The sequence below is a fragment of the Neopelma chrysocephalum genome, unplaced genomic scaffold, assembly GCF_003984885.1.
Source record: "Neopelma chrysocephalum unplaced genomic scaffold, ASM398488v2 Primary Assembly neopelma1_63, whole genome shotgun sequence".
Classification (NCBI taxonomy): Eukaryota; Metazoa; Chordata; class Aves; order Passeriformes; family Pipridae; genus Neopelma; species Neopelma chrysocephalum.
In genome coordinates, this window is record NW_020897720.1 from 13615533 (window position 1) to 13640379 (window position 24847).

A 24847-nucleotide genomic window follows, 5' to 3' on the forward strand; every position below is an offset into this window, starting at 1 on the left:
GCAGTTTACTGGACCTGAGCTCCCAGTGTGGGGAAAGAAAAGGATTATTTGCTGGCCCTGTTTCAGGGACGGTCCTGTGAAGGTCTGATCTCCAGCCTCACAGGAGCTGAGCACCAATCCCAACCACACAGCACACTGCAGGCATCTCTCAGCCTTGAGTTCTTGCTTTTTTAATTTCCTGTGGCCACAGAGCACCACTGGAGGGTCTCCCAGGGACGGCGTTTCCCATACACTGTGAACAAGGTTGGTGGAGGGGACACAGCGAGTTATATCAGTCTCAACACTCAAGTTGCCTGCAAGGAGGTTGTTTCTGACGGATTATCCAAATATTTTAATCCACAATCAGTCTTAAAGCAAAAAAACCCCCCCAGAACTCCAGGGGAGTGTTTAACCTGGTGGCTGGCAGCCGTGAGCCGAAGCTGTGATTAGTGATTAGTTTGCAGGAGCAGCAACACACTGCCTTGGGGTGCAACTTTGTGGGCTCACGGGAAGCAGGTACCAGGCTGACCTCGAGGAGAAGCCAGCACAGCAGAGGAAGCTGTATTTTGGGCAGCTGCTCGGGCTGTAACATCCCAGAGCAGCACATGCCATCACCTGGGAAGGACCCACCCCCTGCACACCGGCTGCTCCGGCTCAGAGCTGGGCTGATGATGCTCTTCACAAGAGAAGGAGCCTTAGGCTGAGTTTCCTGGCCCAAATCCAGCGCCTGTCACTAAATCCTTGCTGTCTAAATTTGCTGTGAAGTTCCAGCTCAGCCAGGGGGGCTGTGCATCCCCTCCCCATGGCCCCCGGCACCCCGAGCCGGCCGCACACGTGCAGGTGGGGAGGAGCTGGGGAGAGGTGGGAGCATGGAGTGGCTGGGAGCTGCCTGCCGTGGATTTAGGGAGCCACAAGAAGGTGGGTCAGGGCTCCCCAGCATCACAGGACTCCCCTGCCCAGCTCTGCAGAAAGATGAGGATGCTGCCAAGACAGGGTGGGAGGTGAAGTTCAGTGCAGTTTGGGAAATGCAGAAATGATGGGAAACCTGCCTAAAAACCAAACCAGCCCCAAAATAAAACATGCTTGTATAAGAAAAGATCTTCTTTATGGCATCTGCAGAGCCAGGATTTCACTGGGAGAGTGCCTCCCAAGTCAGCACTCACTGGAAAAGAAAGTGGAAGCTGTTTATTCCCTATTTTTATGTTACTATTATTGGTACTACACAGCAATGCTCACCTCACTTGCAGGTCTGTGGGATGCCCCAGGAGTTAGCAAAAAATTACCAAATTATGGCTGAAATTATGGCTAAACAAGCACTGATGACAGAACTTAGAGCATTTCAAAGCCACCCTTCCCTTTCCTGAGTATATTTGCCTCTTTGCAGATCAGGATTCTCAACATCCCCAGGACAGCTCTGTGCCACAGCCAGACAGTGCAGCTCTCCGAGCTGAATTAGCTGATGGGGATCTTTTTCCTCAGAGTATGTAAATAAATATCAATATTCTAAACCAAGGACCTCCCAGCAACGAAATATTATTTATCTTAAATTTATCTTCAAACTAAACAGCTTTGTCACATATGTACAATAATAAAGAAACAAATTACAAAAGAGGAATTTGATTTTATTGGTTTTATTCAACGCACACACAGTTATATATCAATTCCTAACAGCAGGCTTTTCACAGTTCATTAGAGAAGTTGTCAAAACTTTGGGTGAAGCTCCTTTCACTTCCCCACCAGTGACAGGAGACATCACAGCCTGGTTGTTTGTTTTAGCTTTATTCACTCCTCACAACAGTGACCATTTTCAAACCATATCGGGGAAATCTTCCACTTCACTGGGGGAAGGCACTTGTGAGAGAGGGACATCCGAGCACGTAGCCTGAATTTGGGGTCTTTTTTGGTATTAACTTGATATCCCAAGTAGGGTTCCTGACAACAAACCCCAGCATCTCGCTTCCTGCCACTAATTAGCACATGACAGTGGCGCTCGCCGAGGATTTACAAAAAATACCTTTCTTATTTCATCGACGCGAGCGCTTGGGTGGCAGCTCGTGGCAATTTTGCAGCCCGAAATATCTGAGAGACCACACACCTCGCATGTCCCCCCGATATGGGGTTTGGCACTGACGTCTCAGCTCTCAGTAGCTGGTGGCTGTGCCGCCGGTGTCATCCCAGCAATGCGCTCCAGCATTTCAGAGGTGTCAATCTCCCGGCCCGGAGCTGCTCCCAGGGCATGACACAGCACGCTGGGGACACTCAGCAGCGGGACTGCGGGGAGAGAGGCCCTCCTGGGAGCCTGGAGCGGGATGAAATCTCCCTGCCGGCACCGGGAATCTGTCTGGGTGAGGATCACGGGATAAAAACAAAGACTTCGGAAACCGCGGAAGGAATGGTTTTAAACCTTGACAGTGGGATCTGCGGCTCCCGCCACAACGTTTGCAATGAGTAATTGTAGCTACAGAAGAAAAAAAAAGGGAAGGGTGAGCACAGGTTCAGTTGAGCCCAGCTTAGCAAGAATCCTGCTAATGCCGCTTCCTTCAGCGCCGGCAGCTCTGGTCGGGGCTCCGGGCATCCGGCCAAGCTACCCCGGCCTGATCCAGCAGGTACTGGAGCATTACAACACAAATAATGGCTCAATCCTGCAAGGTGCTGAGCACTGACCTGGCCAAGCACTCAAGCCAAGCAGGCTTCATTCACAGATGTGAGTGCCGGGAGCTCGCCGGGATTTTTTTGTATTTGCTGTTCCAGAGCTGAGGTTTTCAGCAACTGCAAGATCCAATCCTGCACCTGGAAGTGTCCAAGGCCAGGTTGGACGGGGCTTGGAGCAACCTGGGATAGTGGAAGGTGTCCCTGCCCGTGGAGGGGGTGGAACAAGATGAGCTTTAAGGTTCCTCCCAACCCAAACCAAGCCAGAGTGGACTGACCTGGCTGAGCTGCTCTTACCCCATGTGAAGTGCAGAGAGGTACAAATCTATAGGAGGGAAGTGGCCAGGCATGGGGCAAGATCATGTGGCAGCTGCCACAAGCTCCTCTAGGCTTGGGGAACGCTGACACACGTGGGTGGGCTCCCAATTTCATTCCAGCTTGGTTTAGTTACTAAACTTCATTATTTATATGTTCAAAACTTATTTATTGCTGGCTTATCTGCTGCATCCTCCTGCAGAGCCAGCAATGGGAAAGGACAAGCACAGGCATCCAGAAGGGTCTCAAGACTAAGGTCTTAAAGGTCAGCAAAGCTAAGCCACTCTTTTTACAAAATATCTTGTCTCAAGGGGTTTGTGAAATCAGGGTTAAAAGGAAAGAGGGACACCATTTAAACACAAAATATGGGTGGACATTAGAGCAATTTACATCTTGGTTAAACTGAGGCAGCAGCTTTGTCAATAAACTGAGCCAGCTTCACGTCTCTCTTGCTCAGCCCACCGCAGTCATGGGAAATCAGAGTTATCTGAACCTGCCAAAAAGGAAAAGAAAGGGGTTACAAACTCATTTTGATCTCTGACACGTAGGCAGAGTTCTCTGGGAATGCTGTGTGTCTCCACAGTGAACTGGTTTCACTCCTGGCAAGGACAGAGCGGGACCCTCCCTGCTCAGGCAAACCAGAAGATGCTGTAGGTGAGGAGGTTTAACAGAGCCTGGAATCTCACCAAAATGAGCCCCTTTGCAGAATAACACAGGCTTTGCATTCCTGGGCTTCATCCAAGAAGAGGTGTCCGATTAAATCACTTGGTCTTTACAATAAATTCCATGGACAGGTTTCACGAAGAACCTGGGCCAGTGACCAAGCTGCAAGAGCTGGGTCAGGGGCTCATGTGTTTTGTTAAAAACCAGCACCCTGAAGGTGAAGAAATTGTTAAGATTGTTGCAGGTTAATTAAAAAAAACAAAAACCAGACCAGTGCACGTTGCTGTGACGTGGCTGCCTCGTGGGTCTGTCTAGACTGAGCCAGATGCCAAGTTGGGCATTACTTTGTCTTGCCTTTGACCGAGACTTTTGGAAGACAGAAGAGGAAAAAAAGACAAATTCTGAATATTCTAGAAAGCCATGAAAATCATGAAGATCACGACTTTGTCCAGTGATCATTTAATGTCCCTTAAACAGGGTGACCAGAGGGGCTGATGAGGAAGAGCCTCAGCTCTGTGCTGGGAGCCTCAGCTGTGTGGAGAGGTGGGATGTCCATGCTCGTCCACATGTCCTTTCTTTTAGTATATTTTTAGGGGGATTGCCATATATTCACCAAATGCTACAACAAACAAAGTGATACAATGCAATGAGAAGTATTAGAAAACAAAACCAAAGGGAGAGCAATGATTTCCCCCTTCACACAGCACCTTTCATTCGAGGGCTGCAGTAATCCCTGTGACCCTTGTAAATATGAGACCACCACCAGTTAGGTAATATTATAAACAAATTTTATAAGCTGCTATGTTCAGACATAGGAGCCTACAATTTTTAAAAAAATCACACCTAAACTGAGACTGCCAGGCTCCCATTTAGGTACCAACACACCAACACTCTGCTACCCTACACCACTGAGCTCCCGACCTGCTGCACAGAAAGGAATGAGAGCTGGGGAGCAGTTTCAAAAGAGTGATTTATTCAGGTTGGCTAAATAAGAGCTTAAAGGCTTCTATTTTATTTTTAGATCACAGCCAGAGAGGTGAAGCCACAGGCCCAAACCATACAGTTGGCAGCAGGCGCAAAGAGCTTAATTCTCCATTCCCCACCACCGCAGATCTCAGCATCTCTTTAAAATCTCAAGTCTCTTTATAGTAACACTTCTCATTCCTGTATCTTGTAGACAAGCTACAAATAAGGCAGAGAGAATGGACCAGTGGTTTGGTCTCCATAACTTGCCATGTGAGTAACTAGGGCTGGTGAACACGTTACCTTGTTGTAGACATTGAACCACTCCGGGTGGTGATTCATCTTCTCTGCTTGTAGAGCAACACGGGTCATGAATCCAAAAGCCTAGGGAAAGAGAGAGCAAAGAGGAAAATACTCTTCCACCTGCCAGGACTGGCAGCAGATTGGCAAGATTCACCCAAAATCTCAAAAACTCCTCGAGATGCCACAGAGGCAGCACTTCAGTGTTAAAGAAGCATTTCAGCTTCTCATGCCACTGGTGCATTTCCCAAAACTGCTGAAATCACACCCTGCAGACCCTGGTAAATCACTCTGCTCAATGTCACTCATTCCAGGACTCAAAGCTATTGCAGAAGAGCACTGATTTTACCTTCAGCATCCAACAGGGATTTTAAATATCCACCCCAACCCCCTCTCCCTTACTGCATTTTAGAAACGTGACATTTCTAATTAAGCATCGTGCCACAGTACTACCAACACTGCTTCCAGAAACACATCCTTCTGCCTAACTATTTTGCTATTTATTTTACTGGGGAGAAAGAGGCAACAGGTGGGTTTGCCCCTCTGCTTTATGAGAAATATTTTCCCTTAAAATGAGTTAAAATAGGCTTTCCAATCCTCTGCCCCTACGTTCTGCACGGCACGCTCCCCCAGGACACAGGTTTTTTATCACGGGCTCAAAAAGAAAATAATAACAGGCCCTTGCCAAAATACTTAAGAGCAAATCACTGCATTATAAAGAAAATTAGAATGTCCATGTAAATCTTGAATGCAATTATGCAGTGGGGCCCAAAGAGCCCGGGAGCGTGAGCAGGACGCCTCTCAGCAGCGAGCTTTGTTCATACCAAGCTCCATCCATGGGGTTCAGGACCTGAATTAAGATGCAAAGCTGGAGGAACATCCACGTTACAGTCTGGTTCAGATTATAATACAACAAGCTCCACAAACCCCTACCTGATTTAGGTAGTTTTTTAGTGCTAATTTATGGAAGAGAATGTATATAGCCCGCATTCCACCAAGCGATGGCCATTTCAAACAAACATGTGGTCCATGAATAACATATAATGGTTGATAATAGTTTCAAGTCTTTTTTCCTCTCACAAATTACAAAAACCTTTAAGGAAAGGAAAAAGAATCGGTGCCTGGATGAAGTATGACTTTGTTGGTCGCTTTGCCAGTCAAATGAATGCAAACGTTATAATCAGAGAAAATCACTCCAATGAGGTTTGTCATTTGGAAATCACCAAACTGTCAGCAATTAAAAAGCTTTTTTTTTTCTTTGACCCAGGAGCATACCAAAATTCAGAAAAATCCAACTTCCCTTGAAGCTCTCGCTCGGTTTAGTTTTACTTGGAGTGAACAATTACTTTTAAAAATTTGCCCACGTTTCAGCAGCATGCTTTGAGGCAGAAAGCTGCAAGTTGTGCATCAGATGTTAGCAATGATTTGGAAAACTTCTGCATTAATAGTGCTGAATGATACTTGATTTAAATGGTTTTTAGAGGGTCCATGGGCTTGACAGCAATGCTATTTCCAACACAGCAATCTATACACAGGAATGTCCCCAGAAGTTTAAATTAGTGATGTGTCTGCAGCCAGACTGGCTTTGTAGAAGCAAACAGCAAGGGAAAAAATAAGAATAAATCTATAAAAACCCCTACCAGGTTTGTGCATGCTCTCCTGGGGTCTGTCTGTGCATCCCAGGAACTCAGTCAGCCAGGCTGCACTGCACAAACACAGTCAGTCACTGGCTGTGGGACAGCAATCATCGCTCCAGCAAAGGCTCACAGAGAGAATCACACAAGCAAACGAGTCTGCAAAATTAACCTGCTCTGTAGACCTTCCTTCAGACTTCAGGTGACAAATCCTCCCCATCAGTGGACCACCAAATCCTCCCAGTCCATGCACCATCACACCACTCCACTACCTCTTCCCTGCAGTCAGTGAAGTCTCCGGCTGCATAAAACAGACATCGGTCTCAAAACGGTTCATCCTACCAACACTGCTCAGCTTGAGGCTGTCCAACTCACGAAAAGGAATAAATTCCAGCATGGAGAACCCTCCCCAGGACAGGTCCTGCTGCTTGTTGCTCCAGCTGCCCACAACAGCCCCAGTCTGGTGTCCCAGTGAAGGACGAAGCCCGCCCGCCTTCGTGCCCCGCTCTGCTCAGAGACGTTCTCCCTCCTTGCACCCACAGCAACTCACTCCTTGCATTTTAGTTTATTTTAATTACACACAAAAAGCATCTCCCACTAAGAAAATGAGCTACGGAAAATGAGCTACCAATGCAATCTCCATTAAGGTCCTAAATGCTTCCCTTGCTAATTAAATGAATTGGAACGCTATTGTTTATGGATCACCTTTATATTTGTAGAGCCTTAACCTTTCTTTGGGAAAATACAACTGGCTCTGGAAGGAAAAGATATTTAGATTTGATTAGATATGAAAACACTATTACATAAAATCAGTTTGGACATTTCTTCACGTCTTGAAACTTGATCGGTAATTTGGTCTAATTGGTGATCAAGGAAACTATCTTGTGATCAATTAAAGTAATTACCGCATTCCGGCAACACAACCAACCCTAATTTGAGCAGGAGTCTGCACTTCTTCAACTTTAATTAAAAATAATGAAAATTATTATGCAGTCTGCAGTGCAAGATCATTGTCAAGACTGCACTGGTGGGGCAGAGTTTATCAGACCATCACACATTTCTTGATGAAAGTGGGACAAGCACTTTACTCACGACAGTGAAACCCAACAAAGTCTTGACTTTCACTATATTATTAACAGGGATCTGCAGCCCCTCTGCCCCTAATGAGAACTTTTTCTGATTTTTCCTTCAAAAATAAAAAGAGAGGAGAAAAAAAGGATATGTGCATTTTCTAGAAGCCACAAAAAAGTATTAAAAGAGACTTTGATGTATTAAATATTATAAAGTATTCTGGTATTTCAGTAACAGGCATATTAGACAAACATTTTCAACCTAACCCTTTTAGGACATTTGGGCTAAAATAGCATCCAGACAGGGTATTCTACATAAGTACATCACATCACCCAAATGATGGCAGAGTGCAGAGTCCTAAAATGAACCATGAAGAGCAATAGAAGAAGTAAGGAGTGAAGCAATCCTGCATGGACAGGATGCCTTGGATGCACTGCTACATCTCTTTCCTTCGTGTCTTTCAGAAGGAACTAAAAACTAACGTTGTTTTAGTTGTAACATCACATCTAAAATGTATGTTAAACACTACCAGCCATAATATGTCTCCATGAGATAAAAATCAGGGCTACTCTTAGAAGAACAAGTTAACCCCATGAAGTGGAAAAAACTCAAAAGCAAACTTTAAAAAAATCCAGCTATCTCAGAATGTTTGGCCAAACTGCTTTTGGAAGTGATAAAACCCTCCATCACAAACTAAGACTTAATGTGACTTTTGTTTCCTGAGAATGGGAAAACCAGGGCCAGACACTTTGCTGTCAGGAGTGGGAGGAAAGATGAAATTCCATCCTCCCCTCCGGCCCCGCACAGCGCTGCGCCGCTCCGGGAGAACCGCCGGCATCCCGGAGCTAATCTGCTATTATTCTTCCTTTCACACTCCTTAAGCGAGGAATCCATTCATCTTAATACTTTTTAAACAGGCTGCTTTTTGTACAATGCTTGCCAACATTATCTTGATGAGTTACACATCAAAGGCCCACAGGTCGCTGTGTCGTGCTCATACATCACCCACCACGAGCCCCCCGTGATGGATCACCCCCCGCGCATCTCCAGGAGGAAGCAGCTGACAGTACTTGACTCAGAAGTGGAGATATTTAAGAAAAACAGCTGAAAGGCTCAACGATATAACCACACACACACACACAATTTTTATTTGTTTGTTTTAAAATGAAGTGTGCACTCGGGCTTCTTAAATCCTTCGGACGCCCAGCCAAGGAAAGCATGTGCTAATCGCAAGTACATTAAGGTTTCTGCCTCCCATCTGTCATTATAATGCTGGAGGTAGCATTAACCTCGACCTTCTGCAGTGTAAGGGCTACCTGTCTTCCCTTCCCCACCCACCCAGGCTGCATCTGTACCATTTATCAGTGGGAAATTAATGAATTAGTCAAGTTACAGTGACGCTGTCATGCAGGAGATGACCACGCCTCACACGTTTGCTCTCCACTCACCCGAGTAAAAAATACCCAGGAACACGTGTTCTCCTTACCAGTTTGACACTTAGAACAATAAAGTTAAATCATTAAGGTTCACTCCCAAACTGCAGAAGCTTTCACATATCCAGCTGACATTATTACCTAACAGTGAGCTCTGGGCCAGCAGATAAAAGGAAAAAGCTCTTTAATGTCAAGGTTTAGCTTGTCACAAGGGTTGTGCTCTCATGAAAAAAGCAAGGTTTATTTTAATTCTATTTACTCCATTACTAAAGACTTCGATCATGTAAATATGCAAAAATCATCTCACAAAGCATCTTCATCATCTGATCATCTGTCACATCTCTTCATCTGAGAGTGACCATATGGTTAAAACACACAAAAAAAGAGGAATCTAATTAGTATGTGGGAAGGTGATGGCAGCACAGGAGAACAGGTATTCATTCCCAGAACCATGTGCTCATTTTGGGATTCTTCCCCGTTGGCATCATCAGTCTGCCTGAACCATCCTCAGGGACACTGGATCCACGTGGCATTGGGTATTTTCTTCTTCTTTTTTGGCTGTGCCTGGATTGATCCACAACATAAATCAGGCAATTCCCATTGCTCTCCCCCTTTTTAATATCATTCCACAAACAGTGGGACAGTAATTAAGAATGCAACTAAACCAAGTCCCAAAATAGAGCCAAACTCAGGTTACTCATGTCCCCGTCTCTCTGGCAGTTCAGGCGTTGTGCCTGCAATCCCTACTCCCTCCATCTCACCCCATCCTGGTATGGGCAGCCTGAAGGTGAACAACACCTGACAAACCAATGGTAGAAATTTGGTTTTCTCCCCTTTATTAGCTCGAGCAGCAAAATATTGTGAACAGAGCCAACCCTCCCGTTCCCCAGCATCGCTCGTGGCTGGGGAAAGCAGTGCTCCTAACTCTGAAGGACACTCATGAGGGGAAGGGATGGAAAAATACTCAGACACACGGGCATGGACTGAGATGCCATTTCTGTCTTCGTAGTAAAATCTGAAACTGTGGAAACCCCCACAATTCCCATTTCCAACTGAATTGTCTGTGCTTTTCTGTGTTTACAATATTCTTTAAAAATCCAGAGCTGATCACTCTCATCCCCGGTACTTATCTGCACACCTCATTTACACAGAAGTGTAATGCTGCTTTGCACTCTAAAAAAAGTTATCTATTTATATTCCTATTCTGGCTGTAAACATTGCTCTCTGTGTTAGATCTGCAGCAGTGAATGTGCAAACCTTTACACCACGTTCTCCAAAGAATGCTGTTTCTGTCTCCCAACACTTGTTTACAATTATGTCTGTGAAGAAACCAGCTTGCCAGCTCTATATCAAACATTTTTGACAGCAAAAGCACAAACACTGATCTATTCTAAGTAGTTTGCCACTCTATGTAATCTTGGAAAAGGCATTCTTGCCTTTGATTCTAAAAATGTTTATACTTTGTACATTATGCAAATAGTTTTTATATATTAAGAAATAATGCAAGCAAAGCTCAAGTTAAATTAAATTCTTCAACAATAACCTTGCCAAAGCACTGATTTTCCTATTAAAAAAATTATTCCAATTTGTTGATCTTACATTGGATGAAACATACTGTAACAATCTTCATAATTTATGTCCTGTTGGGACACTATGATTTAAAGTAACATAATACAGACCAGCATCACTGCTAATCTAAACCACCTGACCAGATAAACAACAGTTTCCCCTTCTCTCTTCACTGAGGGTATTTCTGTTTATTGTCATATGATTTCCCAATTTGAAGAACATGCAGAGTGAGTGGAGGCAGAGAGGAGTGGGAGGCACGGCCTTGCCTCGGCGGGGACGGTTCCCTCACAGGTACCAGCACAATGTCAAGAGCTGCAGGAGATGACAGAAGGCAATTCCAGGAATGCTGTCCCAGGGAAAGCCCACGCTGCTTGTGGCAAAAGGAGGTTTACACTCACTCAGCACCATCTAGACCCAGTGTGGCTCAACACAACACAGCTCTGATGATGCTCGAGATGCGACTCTCTGAGTCCAAGGCTTCATCTTCCCAGCTCAGCAGTGACCTAAGCTGTGACATCACAGAATCACAGAATGGTTTGGGTTGGAAGAGACCTTAAAGAGCATCTAGTTCTAATATCCCTACCTTTCAAGGCTCCCTACCTTGGAGCCCTTTGGTTGCTCCAAGTCCCGTCCAACCTGGCCTTGGACACTTCCAGGGATGGAGCAGCCACAGCTTCTCTGGGCAACCTGTGCCAGGGCCTCCCCACCCTCACAGGGAAGAATTCCTTTCTAATATCCAATATAAACCTACCCACTTTCAGCTGAAAGCCACTAAGAGTCATAAAGCAGGTGCAAGTGCCATTTGCCCCATCTGAGATTCAACTGGTCCAAAAAGCAAACTGGAGTATTTTGCTCAGGGGAGGGACAGGGCTCAGAGCAGGGCAAGGGACTGGGAGGAAGGCAGAGGACACTAAGCTGCACTTAAATCCTGCTCCTTGCTTCGCTCTGCTCTTCCTCTCGAGTTCCAAGTGTGTGAAAAACCCTTGTGTGCAATAATAACAAACCTCAACCTGATCTTTTCTAAAGCCCATTTATATCAGGATTTTAATAACTGCTGAATTTAGACCTTTTTTCCTCTCACTGGTGATAATATAATACAAAATGTTTCACCTATTGCCTTCTTCATCACGTCTTGGCTTTTCCAGCAGCCTCAGTGCTGAGGATCTTTTTTCCTATTCTCCTTTTTGTTACAGTAAGTGATTGCACCTGGGTTTCATGAACAGAACACAGATAATATTCTTGGTGATTCAATGCACAGACTTCACACCAAAATTAATCACCTATTCCACCAAAAAGATTTATAGACTTGGTGGAGCAGAAGTGACAGAACATGGAGGTGTCTTAAGGCAGCATAAAAACTCCTTCCTGGGAGTGATAAAAGTTTCAGTGTCAATACAACCATATTACAAAATACATTCACTTGCTTACAGGTAGATAAATATGATTATAGTTCTCTATAAAGACTACTGCCAAATAAGTAGATACCCTAAATCCCAACCAAACCTGGAACAAGGTACATGTGATGTATCATTTCACATATGAATATTCAAAATAAATGGGTTTTTTTCCCCTTTTTTTCCCAGTCGCTTAACATTCTAGGTAACAAAGACTCATAAATATTATCTTATTTATTAAAAAATGTAGATATCTAACTTAGATATTCCAAAAAAAAAAAAAAGAGGGAAATAATCCCAGTTTTCAGAACTGAACTAGGACGTGGAATAAATCCTCCAGCTACGTCATCAGCTAAATGTGGCTCAGCACCTCCCAAGCCATTATTGTGTGCTTTGTGCTAAAAAATGGAATATAAAGGTTGCACTTAGGAGGTTTACACCAAATAAAATAGCAATTTCAAGAAACATGACTTTTTAAAATGAGCTTTTTGCACCCTACCTAAAAACATGAAATAACACAGTGAAGCCCCCATTAACTGAGCACCTGCTAAAGCAATCAGGCACTTAAAATAATAAACTCTCTTGGCTGCACAACTGAAAGAACAATGATAATTTGACTTGTTAAAGCAAATGTTTGGCCCAGCAAATCAAACCCCTGGCTGTACTGTAATAAAGCCATCACACAAACCACTATAAAAATAAAGTAGTAACAAGGTGCAGGGAGTCCCCAGTTCCAACCCTCTGAATTCAGGCACCTGAATCATCCTTGATTTACGGTGCCAGACCATGACATGAAGGTGCTGGAAACCAGAGCAAATCAGAACTAATTTAAGTGAATGCTCCACTTCTCAAAGGTGCTCAAACCTCTGACTCTGAGTGCAGGTATGGTGCAGAAGAACAGAGAAGTTCTTTATCTCATCACACCACATTTTGGATGAAACAGGTCTGGCTGGAGCAGAACAAAACACTACACTATTTCCCCCAGTGTTTCTTTTCACTCACATGCAAAGGAATGATTTCATCCTGCAGACATGAAAGAGAAGTTCACGTGCCATCCACGCTGTTGATAACACCAGGAACGCTCAGACAAAACTCTCCCTGGTCTTTTGGCCAAGATTATACACATACTATCAGTTTAATATCCAAGGTCTTCTCTGCTGAGTGTCCAAGGGCAATCATAACCTGCCTCTGATAATCCTCTAAAGCTCTGCCCTTTATGATCCTAAGAACACATCAAAGAGTGGTAAGAAAGGCTTTGCTTTATGATGGATTAAGAGAAGAAGAAGCTGGTCTCGTGACCATTTCATCTTCCACTATCCTGTCAGCATTTTTGGTTTAGTTTGTTTTTTTAAAGACAAGTTCAATGATTCAAACACGCAACAGAGAAATCACGATGGAGACTCGGGGAATTTGGAGAGGTCTTCCCATCACCCTCTTGGCCAAGCCAGAAGCTAAAAAGACCTAAAGATGTGAAACAAAGCAAACTAAGGATTTACTGCAGATCCAGTCAGGGGATTATTTCACTAAACTGAACTGCTGAAGGTGTCCTACTGTACTGTCAGAATGGGTCTTAATGTTTGGACACCTCCTATAGTAGGACAGTTTAGATGATACACAGGGGCAGTGAACTCAGCAGGAGACTTACCTGGGCCAGCACTGGCAGGCTGTTAATTTATATTGCACCCTAAAATTCAAATATTATTTTGCAATCAATCATTTTAAGTCTAGAAGTGATGGATCCTTGGGGGGAAAAAAAGAATAAGAGAGACCAAGTATCTTCCCAGACAACATGGGGCATCCTTGAAGCTCTGTGACCTCGGGTCCCCTGCCTGGTTTGCCATGCCCACTGTTCCCTCTGTGACCTGCAGGTCACCTCGACCTGAGCTGCCTCTCCTGTCTCTGGCATTTGGAAGAATGGCAGGAGCAGGTCAAGGAGAAAAGGACAAAGGCAGCCACGTTAAGATGTATTGTTGAGAACAAGGCTCACCTAAGTGGCAGAGTATGTCCAACGAGCAATATTTTGAGAAGTTCCACAGGTTTTTTTTGTTTGCTGGGTTTTTTTTACTAAAACACAAAAGTTTCTCTGGGCAACCCAAACCACTTGTACATTGGTACATCTGGAAGTGGAGAGACGGGCTCACGAGGGGAGGCAAATTCTGAGTCCTCCAGTGAACATCAAATTTCTTTTAGAAATTCATATGAGCACACCACAAAGGGAAACCCTTTGTAAAACTCTGGGTTTTTATTAGATTGGGCATTACAAGACCCGTGCATAACCACAACATTCTGGGCTTGTGTTTTGCTCACTACAAGCACCCATCCACTGTACCATGGAGTAAAGATTCCCTCAACCAAGGACACCCTTGGTCATACACAGACACACATTTAACTGCCTACTTTTGTTCTCATCACAGCACAAGAAATATCACAGTGAGTCATGAAATCAGCACTTTTCCCTCTGATCCTAGGAATAAACAACATTTTCCTACAAAGCCTCCTCAGCAATAAACCCAGCAGTGCAGTGCTGACTCAGCACGGGGCTCCCACCAAACCCCTCCGAGACATCACAACCAACCTGAAGTTTGTCCAAAGGCGACTTTTCCTTTGGAAAACTAAAGGAATAAAGGGCAGGGAGAAGAGGAAGAAGGGAAACTCTCCCCACAAAAAAAAAAAAAAAAAAAAAAAAAACCAAAAAAACACGTGAAGCAGCTTCACAGAAGAGGACCGAAAAAAAACCCCTCCGCTCTTGCCTCGCCCCGGCAAACCGCGGCCCCGCCAGCGGCTTTGCAGAGCAGATGTAACGCTTTAGCCGAAACGTGATTGTTTGTGAAAGAAATAATTCTGATCAAAACCCCCAAATTGCAGCCAGCAGAAGCGCTGCACTTCGTCACGCTAATCCGGGCTGACGGGGAGCGGCGAGCGGAGATTCCTACTGCGAGAGGAGCAGATGCGAAAGGTCAGCGCCGGCCCGCGACTTCAAACCCCTTAACGTGTAAAACAGGGGGCATTAAAGCCCGGAGCGGCTCGCGGCGGGATTAACGGATGTCCGCTAAGTGGGTTTGATGTGCTTTTCGGTGAGTAATGGTTAATTTTGAAGCAGGGGCGTTGCAGTTTCATTTGGGTTCGTTTTTAATTGCGGCGGCGGCGGCGGGCGACGTCCCCGAGCGAGCGCGGCGCTCTCCGCCCTGGGAGGATGAGAAAGTGAGAGCTGCTGCTGCTAAAGGCAATTTAGGGTTTGGAACCGTACCCAGGCGTTGCTCCAAAAGCAAGGGGATGCAAGAGGTTAAACAAGCAAGATTGCGTTTAACCAGCATCGCCCCGGCACCCCCATAAAAATAAGTTTTAATGCGTAAAGAGTTTCAAGGCACCGGTTTTCCTTAACTGAGAAGGTAAAAGAAATTCAGCTGAGTGACCACCTCCTTCAGAAAAGGCAGCAGCAGTCATACCTGTATTTTCCCAAATGAAGTTGCTCAACTAAATTCAAACCCACTGAATTTTCCCTTCATTTTCCAAAGGGGTTTTAACAAGGAAAGTGCCCAAACTGTAGCTAAAATCAAGTTGACCATTCACCCTCTTTGGGCAATACAATACAGCAGCCCTGCCCACATGGCTGACAGAACATTTGTTCTGTTTAATTCAAACAATCAATTTGTGCAGCTGAAAAAAAAAAAAGAAAAAAGGAGAAACAGCTTGTGAGATCCAAAAGGCATTTTGACAAATAATTTCTTTCCCACTTTCAGATCAATGCATGCAGCAAGCATAAGGCAAATGCTGTAATAATTTTTACTTGAGTGATAATAAATCCATCTTTTAAGGAAAGCAATTTGTATTTGAGTCAACTGGAGAGCAGCCCAAAGGTCAGCTGGGTGGATTTTAAGCAGTGGCCTGAATAAAAGGAGATACAGCAGCTCTACTGGAGGGGAGGGGGGAAACTCAGCAAGTAGAAATGCCACACCCCAATAATTATAAACTATAAAATAATAGTTTATTATAGGGAGAAATATCACTTAGCAACCTGAACTAGCAGAAGGCTGGAAGGAGGCTGGAATGAGACGACCTTTAAGGTCCCTTCCAACCAAACCATTCTGTCATTCTGTGGTTTTGTACACCACCAGCCATGGTGGATTTGGGAAGGAAATAAATCCTTTACTGCCCAACTCCCAGGACCAGATATTTCCACCATAATTTCTCACCCCTGACTGCCAGTTAACTGGAGGCATCACTGGACACAGGTTGCACTGACCAGAGCACCAGTGGCATGTCCTCCTCCCCCAAGGCCAAGGAAGGAGTCTCATAAGCTTTCAAACAAGCTGTCTTCCTAGAATTTCCCCTTTCATCTCCCCCAGACCCTGCACTACCCTCCTCCCCTGGGCAGTGCCAGGCAAGTGGATCCATGTCCACGTCCTGCAGCTGCACCCTGACCTGCTGACTCCGAGGTGAGAGTGTTATTCACTCAGTCCATCCCAAGAATAAACTCTAGGAAAGTGTGACCATCCAGGAATCATATATTTTTACTGTGCTCTGCTCCAAGACACTTGATCCAGTTCATTCCCTGTGTTTCAGCCTGCAGGTTAACCTCTGCCAGTCCCACAGACTTCACTATCAGTTTCTAATAAAGGAAAATGTCAACAGGCAGATACGCCAGAAATTCATTATTTTCAGATACAAAGATTTTCTCAGCTCTGTAAACCCACCCATAAATAATTCTGATTTATGGTAAATCGGTTATTGTATTCATAAACGCCGGGAAGTCAGTGAACAACATAACTACCAACAGAAATACTTTCATAACTTTGCAGGTGCACAAATCACCGCATATGGGAGAGGCACTCAAAGGATAATGGGAAATGAAGCAGTCTAGGAAAGCCTATATGAAAACCAGCACCTACCGAGGTGGATAAAAAATATAATTTATTTTCGGGCGACGAGCAACCAAACGCAAAACTCCGGCCGAGGGAGCGAGCAGAGTGATACTGCACTAAAAACAGCAATTCCCCCCAAAATGTACAGAAATGGGGCTGACTTTTGATTAGCAGAAGTGACAGTGGGGCTGAGGCTGCTCAGGCTTTGAGGTTAAACACAAGTGACATAAGCTGCACCTGAATCCAATCACTCCCCGCGCTCCGAGAAGATTCACACGCGAGGACTGAATTTGTCACAAATGGGTTGGTTTCCGATCCTCCCATAGCCAACTTGCTTTATTCTGACCCCCATTTAACAAATCAACTTAATGGGCACTGGGAGTGCTATAAAACTTAACAATGGAGTGATTTTAACTTTTAAAATATAGTTATGAAGCAGAATGTTGGAGAGCTCCTTCAATACTGGAAATCAAATTAAATCTAGACATTTTTTAACAGTCTTGACAGATATAATCCTAGTTACCATGTAAATTTATGGTAAGCTGCTGTGATATTAGCCACAGGTGCTACTTTTAATATATGGCCCGCATCTGGCTGGGAATAAAATTTCTCAGAGGACTGAAAATGACCTCACTATCAGACAATGGAGAAGAAAAAAAACACAAGACCGCTGTGGCATATAAAAAGCTGGAGATGTGGTCCACAACCGAATATTTACCATAAAATTCATTTTAACTCTGCAGATCGTAGGTTAAAGGATATTATGTTTTCAATACATGAAAGGCGTGGACGTATTTCAGCCAAACAGCCAAAAGATTAAGTACAAAAAAGCAGCAATGAAATACACTGCCTGTATATATAAAAACAAATTTTCCAGCCTTTGATCAATGTAGAAAACAAAGCAATGTGTTGGGAGCAGAAAAAGGAAGGATTGACAGATTGTATTACACTGGCACCAAGTACTGCCATCGAGAGAAATCAAGAGCATTCGTTGCATATCCCACCAAATTCATTTGGATGTGTAACTGGGATCATACAACAAGGATGTCAATTTAAAGGGGCAAATCTGAGCATGTCTCCCTACAGCCAAAGGAAAATAACTGGCATCACAAGGAAGAGGGAGGAAAAAAGGCATCTACTGTAACATGCTCTGTCTGACTTTTTTTCTCCTGGATTCCAAGCAAGAAAGATAGCAAATCTGGAAGGGAAATGCAAAGTGAGAATAATAATTTATTTAATAGTTCTAGGTTTTTTGCAAATCTTTAAATATGATCTCAAAAACCAAGACTCCACAACTGAACTGAAACACATGTGCTTCTACTCTCACTGCACAGTTTCCATACCATCCCCTCTACTCAGGCTCATCCTCCACCTCCATCCTCTAGCCCCAGAACACAAAATGTATTTAAAATAGCTTTAAAACTCTTAGAGCGTTTGATTTCCTGTCATTTTAGAAAATGACGTTAGAGGGCCCATGGAGACTTCCCACATGATCTTATTTTTAAAAAAAAAAACCAAAAAAACAAACTTAATTAAAAACTTACCCTATAAAAGAAAGCAGCTGTAAAGGCTGAACCTGACCATCAGCAAAGTTGCCCACCTTTGTAATTTCCTAACTGCATTTGCTGCCTTGGTGTGATTACCTACGGAAACGCAATCACACAGGCAGTTGCCCCTTAAACCCCCCGGTCAAATCCAACCAACTTTGACAAGAGACATGGAAGCCTCAGAGCTAAGATGTTCCAGCAAATTTGGTGGAAGTGAGCAGCTGGATACAGGAACCAAAGGGAGAACTTGGCACCCGGCACTCACAGCCCTTCACAGCCTGCCCAGCCCGGGACTGGGCTCGGATGGATCTGGGAGAAATTCCCATTTTTAAGCCAGGCCTGTCCCCTTTGCTGGATCACTGCTCCCAAGGTGAACTGACCTGGAATGCTGGGAGAAGTTACCAGCACGGTCTGGAGGTGTAAATTAACTTTCTATCCCAATTCCAAATTTTGCTTGAGCAGACTGGAAGCGGAGAGTTTGCTCCACTGGAAGAAAAACATTTTGTTTCAGTAGCACAAAGACACGGATGCAAAGAATGTCCCTTCGTGATGCTACACCATGGTCTGAAAGCCTTGCTCACCGCTTTTCTCTCCCCTGCAGCCTGGGAGAGAGGCCCCAGAGAAGCTCCCTGAGGTGGCTGTGAGGTTTATTGAGGCTCACCAGCACCCAGATGGGTGGCAGGGATTGGGACTTGCCATGGAGTGCTCCGAGCCAACCCGCTCTCCAAGACCCCACTCACAGCCAGAGGTTCCTGTCCAGCACAAGCTCCTTGGGAAAAGAGACTCAACACGGGGGCTCTTGAGTGAGTGCACAAAAGTGAGAGTCCTGAAGGTGAAAGACTCCAACTTCAAATCCTTGCTGCCCACCTGCTGCTCCACAGTGGCAACAACTCCCAGGAATTGCAGGGCTTAAGGAGGAACGGGTGCACTGGTGCCATCGGCACAGCTCTTCTGGACAAGGCTCTCTCCTCCACGGCTGAGCTGTGCTTGTTTCCCCACACATACACTGCTGTATTTTATATTTTATACAAGATTCAGAACACCCACCCACCTGGGGCCTGCCTCACACTGAAGGCAACGGGAGCATCCAGCACCAACATCCTCCAGTCCACCAGGACCCGCAGCAACACAACCAACACAAGGCTGCCAGCACGGCCCCCAGACTGGTTCCCAGCTTGTTTCAGAGAATTTCACCACCAAAGCCCACTCTCATGAAAATGTATCTTCAGACTAACAAACAGCACCAGGGCTTTCAAGCTGTGGGTTACAAACTAATTCCCTGAGCCAGAAGTGTCATTAGCTTGTCAGCCTCACAAAGGCAGCTCGCTGCTGATCGCTTTTAACCGGGCTAATCTCAGCCTGAAAGCTTCAGGAATCTAAATAACTCTTGTTGCACAGAAGTTTCATTTCATTCTCATGCTGAAAATAATATACATAAACCAAGCTCATGTCTACACATTTGCACGACTTTATAATAAAAGTTGTGTTTATATTCTTAACATCTGTTGACATACACAGATTTTGTAAACCTGGCATAGATTTTGAAGCCACAGAATTTTCCATGCATCATGAACACTATCTGCAAGAAGCAATAAAAAAATAAAAGGCAATGAAGACATTAATCATACCAATATCATCTGCAAAACATAAATTTGAAATACCTTTCATGTCAGCTCAAATACTTTCTACTTTTTTTTTGTTGGTTTTTTTTGGGGTGATTTTTTTTTCCCGCACCTGATTTTACTCCATCTGTAAAAAGGCAGCAGGAAAGAACCAAGAATGAAAGAGACTGTTCCAATATCTCCCAAACAATTCAAGTGGCAATTTTTTAAAGTACCTTTTGTGAGACAACATGTACTAGAATCATAAATGCACAGCTCATCATTTATCAATAAGCACATTTAAATATACTCAACTTCCTTTACTGATATGTGCTCCATCAATCTTCAGATTAGGAAGACACATGGAAATGTATCCATGTTGTAAGACAAATCTACACCACCAAGAAAAAACACAGCTTTGTGAATTTTTGTCAGAGCAATGGGTTTTCCAGATACCTGCTGATGCACACAGTGATCTGCCTCCTGACCTGCCTGTTGGCAGACACTGCCCAAGTCCATCTGATCAAACTGACTTATTTATTTACAGTGGGCAAAACTGCTTTAAATTAACTTTAAGGAAAACAGAAGTCATTTGTAGTTGTGCTGAACCAATAACCCAGCAGAGATGCTCTTTCACGAATATTCAAAGCACAAAGGTTGGAAATCTCAGCTCTTCCAAGGGTCACTTCTATCTCACCATGTCAAACCTGCAGGTTGCTCCAGCCCTGAGCTGCCTGCACATCTCACCAAGGCTTCATGTGAGCTCCCTCTCATGGGCTTCTCCCCTTCACTGCCCTCTGCATGATCTGACATGGTTCTGTTTGCTCTGTAGCAACCTTCAGGTCTGAAGTGCAATCCAGAAAAAAAAGTACTCCCTGGACCAGCACCGTCCTGCTCATGAGCTGGATCTGCCTGCAGTGGTTTTCTCTCTTGCTTTCACCCAGCTCAGAGGGGCTGGGATCACCTCACTCACCTTCTCTCTGCTGCCTGGGCTTTACTTACCCCACAACTGCTGACTGAAAGAGTGAAAAAAAAGAGCCACAGTTACAAATTGTTGTTTATCCAGCTCACTGTGGTTTCCTAAAACATCCTGGTCTGGGCTTAGGCACAGCCATGTAAATAAACAGCTCAGAGCACAGCTCCTGGTCCCCACACACACCAACAAACCCTTGGCATCCCCGGGCTGGAGCTCACCGTGTCCCTCCACAGCGAGGGAGAGAACCGGCTCAGAGAGAGCCATCATCCCAACAAACCCTGGGAATTCCCTCCCTCCCCAGAAAGCACTCACCCCTCCCTCAGAAATAAAACAGAAGGGAAATGCACGCCCTGGGAACGTGACTTTTCCCAAGCAATGTCACGATTCCTCAGAAGGGAATTTACAGGGGAATGGGGCTGAACGCACATCTCAGGGCAAATTCAGTGTTTCTGAAGCAAGTTTGTAACTGATGGTCCAGCACGAGCTCTTGTGGGTTTGAGATGTGGCTCAGGATCCTGTCTCCAAATAAAAACCAGCAGTTTGTGTGCCAAAGACACTGAGAGATCATCTTTTACAACTCATTCAAGGATGTACCAGAATTCTGTCTTCCTGCTTAGAAGGTGAAACGTGTCCCATTTTCCCCACCTTATTTGCTAAAGTTTCTGTTCTTGTATTTACCCATTTTTCTCAAGTTTATCCCTGACAAAAATGAACCCCACTGTCCCTCAGTTATGTATTTCCAGCATTCATTTATGCATGCTGGTAATGAAAACAACAAAAAAATGGAGATCAAATACTATTTGTCTAATTCCACAGTACCAACCTGGGCCCTAATATTATAATTATCTACTTATCAACTACGAAATGGAATTAATTTACTCCACCTAATGAGATCAGAATCAGGGAGGAATTCGTCAAGGCAAAGCCAAGAGGATTTGGCCTCACAGGGATACTCCCAAATTTCTGAATACAAATATTTTCCCATCAGGATCGTATGGAAATTAAAGCAGTCACATTTCCTTTATATGAAAAGTGGTGTATAACAGTAATTACCTGATTAAAATTTTTGAAATTGAACTCCTTGTAGATGGCATCTCTTTCACCCAACTCGGACCAGCCCGAAGCTTTGAGATCCAGTAAAACTTGGTTCCTCTCCTCTGTTGTCAACCAGTGAGACTGGGAAGACTATTGAGGGAAAAAAAGAAAGGCATGGCACGAGTGAGGCTGAGGTTCTCTGTTGCACAACAATGAGAAAATCACACGATGAAATTGTGGTTATGTACTGTGCAAAGGTAAGGATGTGGAATATTCACTGTACAGTTTCTTACTCTTTATAATTTCACACTCCAGTTACACCCAAAACAGCCAAACCCCATCATTTTTCTTTGGGCAGATAAATCTGGCTAAATGCTTTTGTACAAAACTAAGGAAAAGCAACAGGCTTTTCCCCAGGAATGAATATGGACACCAGCACACTGCACCCTCGGTCATCTGGATTATTCAGATGCTGTAACACCTCAAATAACTTTCAAGTATTCCACTCTGTCATATAAGCAAAGGATTATTCACATTATTTGCTAAAGGTACAATTATAAGGCTAAAAGAGATATCAGGAAATATCTGTTTCAAAAGAGACAAGCAAAACAGGAGATTGTATTCTACCCAGCTTGTAGTTTACTATTTTGAGAAAGCAGGAATGGATTTTAAGACAGCACATGCTGTGGAGTTCTACAAGGAACAAAGAGCTTTTTGACTGCATGGAAAGAAAAAATATGACAATACAGACACAATTACAAGAAGTTTGAAGTTCCTGCTATAAGCTCTAGATTCTGCAAAACACTGATGCTTAAATATGGTTTATTTGAAGTGATAGGAGTCCTCCTGATGCCACTGGGAGCACAGATGTGACAGATTAACACTTGAATATCTGAATCAGGGGCTGATACAGGCCAGAGCCAGACACAGAGGCCTTTGGAAGAGGTTTGACACTTCTCCTAAAGGCAGAGACTAAGGGCACAAGAGCTTCCTCAGACAATATATCCTGACAGAGGGGTCTCAGTCTCACACAACAAAGGCATTGCTTTGGTGGGAAGAACCTTTCTCCCCAGTACAGCTGAATTCAGGTTGCTTTAGTCTTTAGCAGCTGGCACAGCTTTCTGAGAACCTGCAGAAAGGCAGTTTTGCTCCAGAGCTTCTCTCAGACATGGGAGGCCAGTGAGGACCCACTGCCAGCTCAGCAGCTCAGGACTATCCACCTTTGCCAGCCGCTGCTCCAGCGGGAGCCCCGATGCCACCAGATGGGGCTGTGAGTCTGAGCAGAGCAGGAATTAATGCAATTAATGTGACCTGAGCAAGGCTGGGAGATGCAGGAGGGCCAAGGAACAACATTTTCATCAATAATATGGGATAAAAAACCCAAAACAGCATAAATCAATCTAACAGCACCACTGCTGCTGCTTGTGTTCAGTGGGATACATCCAGAGATGGAACCAAGGGATGGGTTTTACAGGTCCCAAACTGATCCAATTTAGGCTCTTTGCACTTCAAACACAACTTTGGGCTTGCAAGAACATAAATATCAGATTTGTCATTGCTATAAACACAGTCACAGGCATGAATTTCTTACATTCCTCTTTTATCCAAGCATATATAACAATCACCACAGTTCAAGGCTGTCTCAAAGTGTACTATTTTCTCTGGCACAGGATGAAGTCAGTCTGCTAATTTACAAAAAATCACGGGGGTGGGTGGGTTTTTTTGAGATAGCAGAGTCCAGGATTGCGAGCAGGAGGCAGCACAAAGTCCACTCCTGCTGCTGGCACAGAGATGTCCTGTCAGCTCTGGGGACACCGTGGTGCCTTCCTGACACCTCACCTGACACACGGGCATTGACAAGACAGTGCTGTGACCTGAAATTGGATCACGCAGTTTTAATAGGAATATGGAGACTGGGTTTGATGCCGACGTTTTGCTTTGGAACGGGTTGTGGAGGCCACATCCTGATGCAACATGATATTCAGAAATGTAGCAGAAAGCGGCAGGAATTTGCTTGAAGAAGGAAGAAGATAAGGTGGGAGATTCAAATTGCATTTCTGCAGTCACCACCTCCCAGCAGCACATCATGGGCACAGCCAGAGCCCCCAGGGAGGCAGGAACAGGCACCGGGTGTGGGTTTGATCCTGTGATTGGTAATGTTCATTTGGAGGAAGCTCGGGGAAACGGTTCATTAATTATATTAAAAAATTAGTACTAAACATCTCATGCCTGAGGGCCGAGGGCTGAACCCTGTGAGTGCCACTTGTTATCAGCTTTGTGTAAAACAACAATCAATCATGAAGTGGGATGGTGGCACGATACAGGGAGAATCACAGAATGGTCTGGGTTGGAAGGGATCTTGAAGATCACCTTGTTCTGACCCCCTCTGCCATGGGCAGGGACACCTTCCACCAGCCCAGATTGCTCCAAGCCCCATCCAACCCGGCCTTGGACACTTCCAGGGATGGGGCAGCCACAGCTTCTCTGGGCAACCTGTGCCAGGGCCTCCCCACGCTGGCAGGGAAGGATTTCTCCCCAATATCCCCTCTAACCCTGCCCTGGGTGAGTTTCACGCGATTTCCCCTCGTCCTGTCCCTGTACGAGGCCCCTCCCCACTCAGGCACCGAGCGGTGGCACCGAGGTGTCCCCGCAGCCCCCTGTGCTCCATCCCACCCATCCCACCGGGTCCCGCAGTGCCGGGGGAAGGCGGGCGGGCTGCCCCGAGCCCGTGCGGGTCCCCTGCGCTCCGCCGAGCCCCCCGCCCGGCCCGGCCCTGCCCTGGTCCCCTCGTCCCCTCACCATGGCCCGCCGCGCTCCCAGCAGCGCCCGCCGCAGCACGGCCCCGCCGCCCGGCAT

The 24847-nt window shown here is 45.0% G+C and overlaps 1 protein-coding gene across 4 annotated transcripts; it reads right to left on the reverse strand.

Annotated features, from left to right (window-relative positions):
* Nucleotides 1-1594: 1594 nt before the first annotated feature.
* On the reverse strand, nucleotides 1595-24847 carry PCBD2 (pterin-4 alpha-carbinolamine dehydratase 2). Of its 4 annotated transcripts, none has more exons than XM_027682573.1 (4): nucleotides 24791-24847; nucleotides 22010-22141; nucleotides 4873-4953; nucleotides 1595-3436 (listed from the first exon to the last, which is right to left on the reverse strand). In XM_027682573.1, exons 1-4 carry the CDS (start codon nucleotides 24845-24847, stop codon nucleotides 3341-3343), a joined length of 366 nt encoding a protein of 121 aa, XP_027538374.1. In that variant the 3' UTR covers nucleotides 1595-3340. The 4 variants fall into 4 exon arrangements, with proteins under 4 accessions (XP_027538374.1, XP_027538377.1, XP_027538376.1 ...); XM_027682576.1 differs by lacking the exons at nucleotides 22010-22141; nucleotides 24791-24847 and adding exons at nucleotides 7209-7257; nucleotides 10975-11035; XM_027682575.1 differs by lacking the exons at nucleotides 22010-22141; nucleotides 24791-24847 and adding an exon at nucleotides 17972-18019.